General features: G+C 60.0%; 1 protein-coding gene across 1 annotated transcript; it reads right to left on the bottom strand.

Moving 5' to 3' along the window:
- Positions 1-1,033: 1,033 nt before the first annotated feature.
- Positions 1,034-10,401, bottom strand: FBXO41 (F-box protein 41; the record flags this gene model as incomplete). The annotated part of the gene is made up of 12 exons (XM_080813736.1): positions 1,034-1,096; positions 1,230-1,345; positions 2,833-2,991; positions 3,174-3,292; positions 4,697-4,792; positions 4,954-5,106; positions 5,227-5,342; positions 5,559-5,800; positions 6,625-6,983; positions 7,249-7,322; positions 7,814-8,039; positions 9,509-10,401. 12 exons carry the CDS (start codon positions 10,399-10,401, stop codon positions 1,034-1,036), a joined length of 2,616 nt encoding a protein of 871 aa, XP_080669862.1.
- Between the last annotated feature and the right edge of the window lie 475 nt (positions 10,402-10,876).

Here is a 10,876-nt window from a genome sequence, read left to right on the forward strand (position 1 = left end):
TGGCTTCCTCCGGGACCCAGCACAGAAGGCAGCCCAGTGACTCCCTCCCACCCACAGCACTGGGGACCCAGAGGCCATTTTCGTTCCTGCCCAAGCACCAGAAAAACATTTCTTGAGGACAGGAGCTGCTGCTCAGTGCTGCTAAGGTTTCCCAGAGCTAGGGCCTTACCCCTCCAGAGACTCAGGATTGGAGGAATCGTATAGAAACATGTATAGAAACATGCACCTTTTAGCTCTGAATTTAGCTCTGGTGTGTCATGAGGGTATGCGATGGCTGGGAGGAAAGGTCTTGTTGTTTCTACAGCAGTAAAAACTAAGTTTTCTCTACTTGGCAATTTCCCCCCTTTGGGAGTGGTGGTTTCAATATCCTGGGGAAAAGTTCTAGATGAATGTTTTGCCATTCCAAGCCTATTCCCACTACCTTGCTGTTCCCCTGCTCCCCACTTTTGGGTGACCACATTCCCAGACCCATAGGCCTATCTGTGTTATCCCTGGGAAATGTGGACATGGAGCCTAGGAAGGATGTCTGAAGGGTATGCCCCACAGAGAGCTGGAACAGGCAGGATGAGGAAAAGAGCCCTCCTTGCCAAGTCTGAGCTGCTTTGGGGAGCCCACTCTGGCTGGGGCCTAGTGGAGCCCCCTGACCGGAAAGAATGGTGGGGGGGCCTGCCCCAGTAGCCTGAGCAACCAAGGAGCCACTCCATGGTTAACTGCAGGTCCTGAGGGTGATGACACCAGGTGCTGGTGGTGACTCAGCTCCTTGCTGGCTGTGCCCAGAAGGATGCCCCAGTTGGGGGGTGGAGCAGGGGTCGGAGGGCAGCTTCTGTCCAAGCCCCTGCCCTGAAGAGGCAGTGCCCAGGGTCAGGCCTGTTGCTCCACGGTCCCAGGAGAAGAACAGGAAACTCAACCCTTCCCTGGAAGCCAGGGATAACACCAGGCCTCCAAAGGTCTAGTCCAATCAGGGTCCCTCTGGAGGTCCAAAGAGAGTGCCCTGGTGTGGGGCTGGCAGGGGCCCTGCCGCCCCCCGCCCGGGTTAGCAGCCACCATCCACCTTGATGTGCAGGATCTTAGAGAAGCCGGGCCTCCGTCGTAGGGCCTGTAGACCAAACCCTAGGTTAGTTCCCCTCAGGGTCAGGCAAGTGGGGCCCTCCCATTACATGCCTAGGTCAGCAACCCCAGCCTAGGGATGTCAGCTAGGGTCTTGCGGGGCCTAAGAGCCAACTCCTCACCTGAAGTTTTGTCACCATGTCCTCAAACAGCTTCTGGGCCTCGGGACTGCTGGGTTCTTTGAAATAATCAGCAATCCCAATCTGGACCACAATGGACTTGAGGTTCCGGCAAATGCCTGGGAAAAGGTGGGCAGTAAGGTGGTGGCTCATGTTTGGCCTGGGCAATGGGACTGCTGCCTCTCCTATCAGTACTTAATGAACCCAGAACCCTACAGAGAGACAGTCACGTGCCAGGCACTGGGCACTACATAGAGGAAAGCAGGCCCATGGCACCCAGAGGGTCAACCAGGCAGGGGGTTGGTGAGGGGCATGGAGGGCAAGGTCATACAGCAGAGGCTGCGGTGGACTCTAGAGGGATAAGTGGGCAACAGTCAATCATGCAGAGGCTCTAGGAGCATCCCTGGCAGAGGGGACAGTTGTGCCATGGCCTGGTCATATGGAAATGAATTCAAGGACAGAGCGGCTGGGGAGAGGCTGATGGGTCTTCTCTGGAGCATGGAGGGGAGGCAGGCAGCAAACAAGTTGGGAATGGAGGGCTTAAGGGACTAGATGTTGCCATAAAGTCAGTGGAGGAGGAGGAGGAAGAAAGTCAGGAGGCTGAGAGGGTTCTGGAGGTCATGCTTATGGAGGCTGAGCAGTTAGTCCTGGAGGTCAGGCCAGGGCTGGGCCATGAGGCTGAAGGGGAGGGAGGAACAGGGTCTTGGAAATAGTGAGATAGTCAAGAAATCTTCAGGGCTCAGGACTTGGGTCCTTGGGTGTGACCAGGACCTCAGGAAAGGGTGCCTGCCCCAGTAGCCTGAGCAACCAAGGAGCCACTTGGTGGTTACTGTGGGTCCTGAGGGCGGTGACACCAGGTGCTGGCGGTTACTCAGCTCCTTGCTGGCTGTGCCCAGAAGGATGCCCCAGTGGGGGCATGGAGCGGGGGTCAGAAAGCAGCTTCTGTCCAAGCCCCTGCCTTGAAGGAGGGTGAGCTGCCCCAGCTGGGTGCCCCCGTCCTCAGTGAAGGTGGAGTAGGTGGCAGAGGACAGTGGGGTCAGAGGATGCATGTGGTGTCTGCAGTAGCATGGAGAGAGGGGTCTTCACGCTGAGAATGGGCCTGGTGTGGCTCACACACATGATCTCATCTAACCCACCCACCCATTCCAGAATGTCTGCTTAGAAGACGAAGATACAGAACCCAGAGAAGCAGAGTAACTTGCCCATGATACAGCTGATAAGCAGCAGAACCAAAATAGAGACCTAGATCACTCCAGCTCCAGAACCTATATTCCTAACCTGTCTGTCCTGCCCCTGCCCTTGGCCAGAGGCCCACGTGGAACAGGTGGCAGCCTACTGCTCACGTCTCCCATGGGGGCTGGGCACAGGGCAATAAATGTCTGTGGCACTGAACCATTTGGGCCAGATGCTAGCAGGCCTCGCACGCCACACTGGCCTCAAGAGACACGGGTGGCGAGGCCGGGATTGGCAGCCTCATTGGTCTGCCCCCTGCCCCCATGCTGGCGCTTGCTGACAAGGAGCGACAGGGACCTGGGTATGCTACCTGCTGACCAGGCATGGTGAGAAAGGACAGCAGGCCCCCGCCCCCCGCGTTCCCATCGCTCACTGTTGAAATGCAGCAGGGCCTTGGGGGTGACGGGGGTGGCCGTGAGCACCAACATCTCCAGTCCCTTCAGGCCTTCCCGGCAGACCTCAGCGGCCACCTCCTGGGTGATCTCTGACACATGGTCCAGCTCCAGGACCTGCAGCCGCATGCAGTTTCTTGCTAGGGAGAGGAGGAGGAGGGGAGGTCCTGCTGACGAACTCCCCAGGTCGCCTCCAGCTGGCCCAGTGCCTCCACGCTCCTGCCACCACCCGGGCCACAGCCCCAAGCCCCTCCAGGATGTCGGTGTCGCACCCACGCCTGCTTCCCATCACCCTCCGCCCCAGTCCCGAGGCAAGACTCACCAAGTGACGCCAGGCCCTGTACCCCACAGCCAGCACCCCCAACCCCCAGGGCCCGAAGGTGCGGCCAACAGCGACCAATCATCTGCAGGCAGCGGTTACTGAAGCGCGTGGGCTGCTGGCTGGAGAATGGGGCAGAGAGAGGGCTGTCAAGGAAGCTTCTGGTTGCACAGCACCCCGAGGCTGCTCTTTCATGCCTCTCCCACCCCCACCTGCAGCTCGGGCTGGGGCCCCACCAACCACCCAGCTGCTCAAGTTAGAAACCTGGGATCATCCCTGACCCTTCCTCACCCAGGAAGAGACCTACAGAATCTGATTCCTGAAAAACTATTCAATGCACCATTCGCACCACCACCCACATTCGTGTGGGTTCATCTAGTCTCTGTGCCAGTTCACCCAGCCACACTGCTGACAGCGAGCCCCTCGCTCCTATGTTCTCTCACTCATTCATTAAAGAAATGGGCCTCAAGTGTCTACTAGAGCGGAGCACAACTGAGCTGGGCCCTGGGGACACAGCGGTGACAATACAAAGATGGTCCCTGCCCTCAAGGAGCGGGGCAGGGAGGGGGCACAGAGAACATAACCAGCCTGGTGTGATCCTGTCTTTAAGATCAGAAATACTAAAAGGCTTCCCGAGCACTTCCTAGGTAAAATGCAAAAACCTACCCCCCTTACTCAAAACCTTCCTAACCTTGACCCCACCTTCCTCACCACACTCACTGCTCTGCCCGGCCCGCCACACACAGCGAACCCGCCGTTTCCCTAAACACCTCCTTCCTCAGCACTGGCCCGGACGGCGGGCTCCCTAGTGTCTGCTACACACTTGGTACCAGGGATATGGAAACGAACATTCACAGCCTGGCCCTGAGAGCTGCGAGTACAGTGGAGACTCAGAGAGAGAAAGATGACGGCAAAACTAACTCCAGCAGGGGTCCAGCCCAGGCCCCTGACAGGAATGGGGGCCGGGGAGCAGGGATGGACTCTGCCAGGCGGCTAGGAAGGACACGAGATGCCCCAGGAGGAGTTGTCGTGCAGAGAGAGGGCTTGGAGGACCAAGTGCAGGGAGAAAGAAACCTGGTTTGAGGAACGCCAAGTCGAGTGGTGAATGATCTGGATTCTCCAACGACCACCTCCTTTGTGGATGCTACATCGACCTTCCTCAAAGGCCTTCTGTGTGCCAACCAAACGTGGCTATTTCTAGCTAGCGCTGACTAACACCAACATACAGACTGTAGAGACACAGCTCATCTGAGCCAGCTACAGTCCCACTAAGGCTAAAAGATCTCTAATGTCACCTTCACTTTGCACTTGAGAAACTGAGGCATGCCTGGATTGCCCTACGTCACACAGCCAGTGAGCCGGGACATCACCCAAGGTCTGATTTTGAAGCCCCGCTCCTAACAGCTAAACACTCAGACTGATGACCGTCAATCTGTCCCCTCAACCAACTTCTGGAATGGCCCAGATAGGCTCAGTCCTTAGCCCAGGCTCAACCCCAGCCCCTCCAAACCCCTGCTGGGGCTCACCAAGGGTGAAGTGGCGCCACCTGGAGGGAGACAATCTCTCTGCAACCTGCGCCCAGGGCCCAAATGACCTCATGGCCCACGGGGTCTGTGGCGCTCCTGTTGAAAAGACAGAGCTGGGATCGCCCACTCTGGTGGCAGCTGCTCCCTTCCAGAGAGGGACCAGAGAACTCTTGGGTCCCCTTGCCTTAGAGCCCTGGGGGAAGGGTATACAGACCGCAGGGACCCCTTTGGCCCCCAGTGGAGAGGGTGCGGACTACCTGTAAGTGACAGCCTGCAGGGCGCGGCAGTAGCAGCTGGCCAGCCAGAGGGAGCGGTCGGTGAGAATGTTGGGACAGTGTGAGATGCGCAGGATCAGCAGATTCCCCCCAGCCGCCTTCAACAGGGACTCCAGCCCCGCTTCCAGGCAGCCCCTGTTGATGGCCAAGAGCTCAGGGCACCGCTTGGGGCCACTCCCTGCCCCAGGAAGCCTCCCCTGTGGAACTCCAGGTATGCCGCAATACCCCCCCTACACCCACCCTCCCTGGCCTCACCGGGTGCTCCGCGCATATTCTTCCTTGCTCTCCTTCTTGCCCCGCTGCCGGGGTTTCAAGTTCTGCAGCGTCAGGGAGTGGGCCTGGGTGCACCACTGAGCCAGCATGGCCAGGAACTGCGGGGAGAGAGGGGTTGCCTGGCGATGGAGGGGCCTGAGCTTGGTTGGGCTGGAGGGAGACTAGCCCCAAGACAGGAGGCCCCAGGAGGGCATCTGGGGGAGCCAGGCTAAAGCTGGGGTATTGAAAGGGATGCAAGGGCCAGACCTCGAGGGCCCCAGTTCTGCTGGAAGAAAGGTGGGTTCGCAGCAGGGCCGGCGGGCAAAGACAGGCACCTTGGAACAGACGCGGGCATTCTCGAGCAGCACCCGGGTCCAGACCGCGGGGTGGCGAGCCACGAAGCGCCAGTCCCGGCAGACCTCAGCGGCGTGCAGCAGCGTGCGCGTGTCCAGGTAGGTGAAGATGCAGAACAGGGCGGCTCGCATCTTGAGGATCTCTGGGCTGATGACCTCGTTGGAGCGGGAGGGGCTGCCCCTCTCAGCCCGCCGACCCCGCCCACTGCCTCCCTCAGGGCGGGCTGCACATACCAGAGGGTCAAAGGTCAGTGTGGAGGGTCAAAGGCCAATGAGGGTGTTGTAGTGGGGAGGTGGGGTGAGGTGGGAGCTACAGAAGGAACAGGCATGGGAGACCCCTGCTGGGGGACCAGTGACTTGGGAAGGACATGGGGCCTCTGTTTCCCCCTCCTCTGCACACCCCATCTCTAATCATACACATTAGAAAAAAGTGACCCTTCCTCAAGTAAACTGTTTTTTAAAGATCATACATCAGCATATTGTCCAAATTCATCCCCTAGATGAAGCAGCTGAGTCAAGTCTAGGAAAGGCAAGGGTTTAGAGGGTGAGGGTGCAGATAGATAGAAACCCGGCCTCTGTGAACAGAAGGCCAGGGCGAGCCTGCCCAGAACAGTCACTCGAGAGCAGCCCTGCATCTGACCTGAGCCCTCTGATCTCCTGACCCTGACCCTGACACATGGCCTTGTGCATATATAGAGGGGGGTGCTCTCCCTGCTGTTCCAGGGACTTCAGATTGCAGTGAACACTCAGCTACTGTCCTGTAAATGTCAAAGAGCCCATCATGTGAATGGACCCCCTGAGACATGGCATCCTTGTGCAGTCCCCAACATGAACACCCCTGTGCGGCAGCACTGCTCTGTCTCAGGAGTTCCTTGCTCAGGCTCCCAGGACACTTGTAGGAGAGTTTGTCATCCTCACTGTGGGAAGTCTGGGACAACGGGAAAACATGTGCAGGAGCCCAGGATCTACTGCCCCAGCCCCATGTCCCCTGAGAGGGCCCAGCACCCAGGAAAGCTTGGCCTCTCTGGCCTACCCTTCCAGGACTCACCTGAGAGCCGGCAGCTGCTCAGTGGCCCAGCCAGAGCAGGCCCAGGGCGGGGGACCTCTGAGGGGCCCTCAGCCTCTGACTCAGTGGTTCTTGAGCCCACGTCTGAGACATCACCCTCCTCCCCCTCCGTGCTGTGTCGGCGGGGTCTGCGCTGCCAGTTCTGGATGGCCTGACGCCGAAGGCCTGAGCTGCGAGGGGCCTGGGTACGCTCCGAGCCACCGTTGGCAGGCTGGGCCCGTGTGCCCAAGCCCCCAGGGCCACTGTCCTCGGGGGCCCCCTCTTCTGGCCGGGGTAGCTCCAGACTGTCACTGTCATAGCAGCCTGAGCTCTGGGACGCAGCGGGGACACGGCTGGAGGCCCTGGGGTGGGGTGGACCAGACGGTGAGGAGTGAGGGGCACCAGGTCGGCCCCAACTCCCCATGCCACCCCTACCGAGGGCAAACCCCCTGCCCTACTTTCCAAGAGCCCCCTTCCAAGAGTGTGGAGAGGCAGACAGAGGTGACCCAAGGAATGTGGGGAAAGGAGAAGGAGCCAAGGCCCCAAATGGGCCAGCCAACTAGGGGGCCAGTGGATCTTTCTGGGGTGAGGGTGGGTTGTGTGGGACGGGCCAGGCCCGAGGCTTACCCTGTGCTGGGAGAGGAGCCATGCCTCGACACGGCGTATGTGCTAGGCATGGCCGGGCCCGCGTGGTGTTCTCTCTGTGGGCCCCCGAGCGGGAGGGAAAGGCGGAGGGGCAGGGGCAGAGGAGGCAAGAGGATGAAAAGGAGCAGAAGAAATAGGGCACAAGATGGAGAGAAGAGAGGAGGGAGAGGAGAGAGAAGGAAAAAAGTTGGGAAAGATGGACAAATAGATAGACAGACAGCCCAGAAAGGCAGGCTCACCACCCCCCTCCCCACACCCACCCACACCCCAGACCCCGGCTTGTGGCTCTTGGGCTCTCATTTGGGCAGAGATGGGCCCCTGAGAACCGGGGCGGTTGGATCACAGCCTCAGGGGCTGGCACTTCCGCCCAGTCAGAGGGGCAGCCCTGTTCCCGGACCCCTCCTTCAGGCCCGGAGTCGGCTTGCAGGGAAGAGCCAAAGAAGGGAAGCACGGACCATAACGGGGAACACCAGGCCAGGGGGTGCACACGGTGGCACTGGAGGGGGCAGGGGTGCGAGTGGAGCAGGGACGGCAGGTGGACACTCACCATTCTGCCAGGGCCCCGGGGACCAGGCCCAGCGCCCCCTCCTCCCCCTCCACGACCCAGGCTGGCACTGGGTGTGCTTCCACAGCTGCTGCTGATGACCTGCAGCTGCCGCTCGGCGCGGTCGGCGCGCTCCAGAAGCTCCTCGATGAACTGCTGCAGCCGCAGCTTGGCGCTGGCCTCCCGCGCCGCCGTCTCCTTCAGGAACTGGTCGATCTGCACCACCTCCCTGGGCCGGAGCAGTCTCTCACCGAGGTGCCTCGGTCCCTGCCCGCCCACCCACCCACCCTCCAGATGAGAGCCCGAGCGGGAGGGAGAGACACACTCACATGGGTGCACGCAGCACAGGCCCCGCGCTATCGCGCACCCAGAAATGCAACCCATAGACCCGAGTCCCACACTCACACCCCACTGACCCAGCCCCAACGCTCCTGCCACACATTCCTCATCCCCACGGAAACACTCTGACATTCACAGTCACACCTAGGGCTGCCTACTCCTTCCGGAAACACTCACGGGCACAGGGCCACACACGGCTCCGTATGTGTGCTCATGTCTTGTTCACTTGCAGGCATACATGCAGTCTGAGACAGGCACAGTCCCGCTCACACAGTCCAACACACACACACACACACACACACACACACACACTTTCAGAAACATTGTCAGATGCAGAAGCCTCTGGGAAGTACACACAGCACCTTTCAGAGTCACTTGAGCATTTACTCCCAAATGTATTCACATTCAACATCGTCTAGGTGTCAAGCACGGTTCTAGGTATTTAGGGGCACAGCAGTGGACAGACTTGAGAAAAGCTCTTGCTCCCACAGAGCTTATCTGTATCACAACGGGGGTAGATAAATAACATCCATATATTTCCTCCTACATTTAAAGACCACAGAAATAAGAAGTGAGCAAAGAACACCAAGAAGGAGCAGAAAAAAGGAGATTGTTCTGGAAGTCAAGTGAAGAAAGTGTTTCAGGTTGTGTTTCATTTCATTTCATTTATTTCATGTGTTTCATTTGTGTCAAATGCTGCTGACAGGCAGAGGTGAGGAATGGGCCTTGGCGACCTGAAGGTAGTTGGTGATGTGGAGGACGGTGGTGGCGGTGGACATCTATCTGATCAGAGTGGATTCAAGAGAGAAAGTGGAGAAGGAAATTGGAGATAAGGAGTATAAACTTTCAAGGAGTTGTTCTGGAAGGGGAGAAAAGGGGCAGCAGCGCAAGGGGGCAGTGGGGTTATGGCGGATAGGAGAAACGACCTCCTGTTTGGCTGCTTTCAGGAATGATATAGCTGACAAGGAAAATCTGATGATAGCAAAGGGAGAGGGCAGAACTGTGCCACGTCTTTGAGTCAGCAAAAGTTTAGAGTATCTGGTGCCACAGTGCAGGGGCTGGCCTTGGCTAGAGACATGGAGAAGGAAGAGAACGAGTTGTCATGGGCAGGCACACGGGCGTACTTGCATGTCCTCACAGTCCCAAACACACACCGTCATGACGCTCTTGGCCCCCCACACACCACCATCATGTGCTTGTGGCCACAGATGCCACAGGACCAAGCCACGGCCACACAGGTACACTCAGAGCCACACTCGGGACCACTCACGGTGGTGGCAGCAGCAGTGACACACACGGTCACCCAGTCAGGAACATTCACGGGCACACCCGCCCACAGGGCCCCCGCGGGCCACTCACTGCTGCTTGCGGCTCAGCTCCTGTTCCTTGTGCACCAGGTCCTGCTTGAGCGAGGCCAGCAGCTCCACACTCACGTCCACCTGGCGCGAGAGCTCGGACGCCCGCTCCTCCAGCTCCTCCTTCTCGCGCCCCAGCCGCGCGCTCTCCTGCCGCGCCGTCTCCAGCTCCGCCGCCTTGCGCTCCAGCTCGGCCTGCAGCCGACCCACCTGGCCGGCGATCTTCTGCTCCACCTCCTCACTCAGCCGCTCCAGCCGCCGGTCCACCTCCAGCTTCTCCAGCGCGCGGATCTTGAGGCGCGCCAAGCCCTCCTCGTAAGCCACATCGGCTGGCGAGGGGGACGCGGGCGAGGCGGAAGCGGGCCCGGGACCCGGCCCGGGCGGCGGCGTCGAGCAAGCCGAGGAGGCCACGGACTTACGCGCGAACAGCTCCCCCAGCGGGATCTCGATCTCGCGCAGCGCGTAGCGCGCAGCGGCGGCGGGCACGAGGCCCGGCTCGGCCAGCTCCTCGCACGGCAGGCTGGCGGGCACTAGGTCGCCGGCGAAGTGGGCGAGGGGCGCGTGGTGGTGGTGGTGGTGCAGCAGGTGCGGCGCGGCGGGCGACGGCCCGGCCGCCTGCTCCTTGCCCTGGAAGGACGTGCTCTCGAAGACCTCGCGCCTGGCGCCGGGCACGGCCAGCAGGGCGGCGGGCTCGGGCGTCAGCGGGAAGCCGGAGGCGGCGGCGGCCGCGGCAGCGGCCGCGGCGGCGCCGTCGCAGATGCTGTTGGTCTTGGAGAGGATGTAGAGCGTCTCGTACGTGTGGCTGTACTCCAGGTGAGCACGCAGCGACGACAGGCTCCGGAAGCGCTTGTGCTCCCCGCAGCGGGGACAGCGGTACGGCAGGTCCAGCGAGGCCATGGCCCCGCCGCCCCCGTGGCGCCCGGGCTCCACCGCGGCCGCCCAGCCAGTCAGCCGGGTGCGCTCATGGGGGGCCGCGGGCGAGCCCCCCCGCGGGGTCGGGAAGGCTCAGGGCGCCCACGGCGAGAGGCGAGGAGGCTAGAAGAGAGGGAGTAAGCCGTAGGAGGATGGTCTCCCCCACGCATAAGGAAATTGCCCCAGGAAACACGCACCCATAAAGGAGGGTATCCCAATGGCTTGGCCTCCTAGAGGGGGCCGGTCTGTTCCGGTACCTGCGGGGGGGTGGTGGGCTGTACATGCACGACAGTGAGAAAGAATGAGAATTCTTTAAGGGGGGCGGGGAGGCATTCATTATACTTTTAACACTTCCAACCTATATTCCAACTAGACATAACCCAGGTGCCCATCACCAGTAGAATGGATAAATTATGATACGCCCATAGTGGAATTTTATCCAGCAATAAGAAAAGGAAGC

This window comes from Martes martes (genome assembly GCF_963455335.1).
Source record: "Martes martes genome assembly, chromosome: 9".
NCBI lineage: Eukaryota > Metazoa > Chordata > Mammalia > Carnivora > Mustelidae > Martes > Martes martes.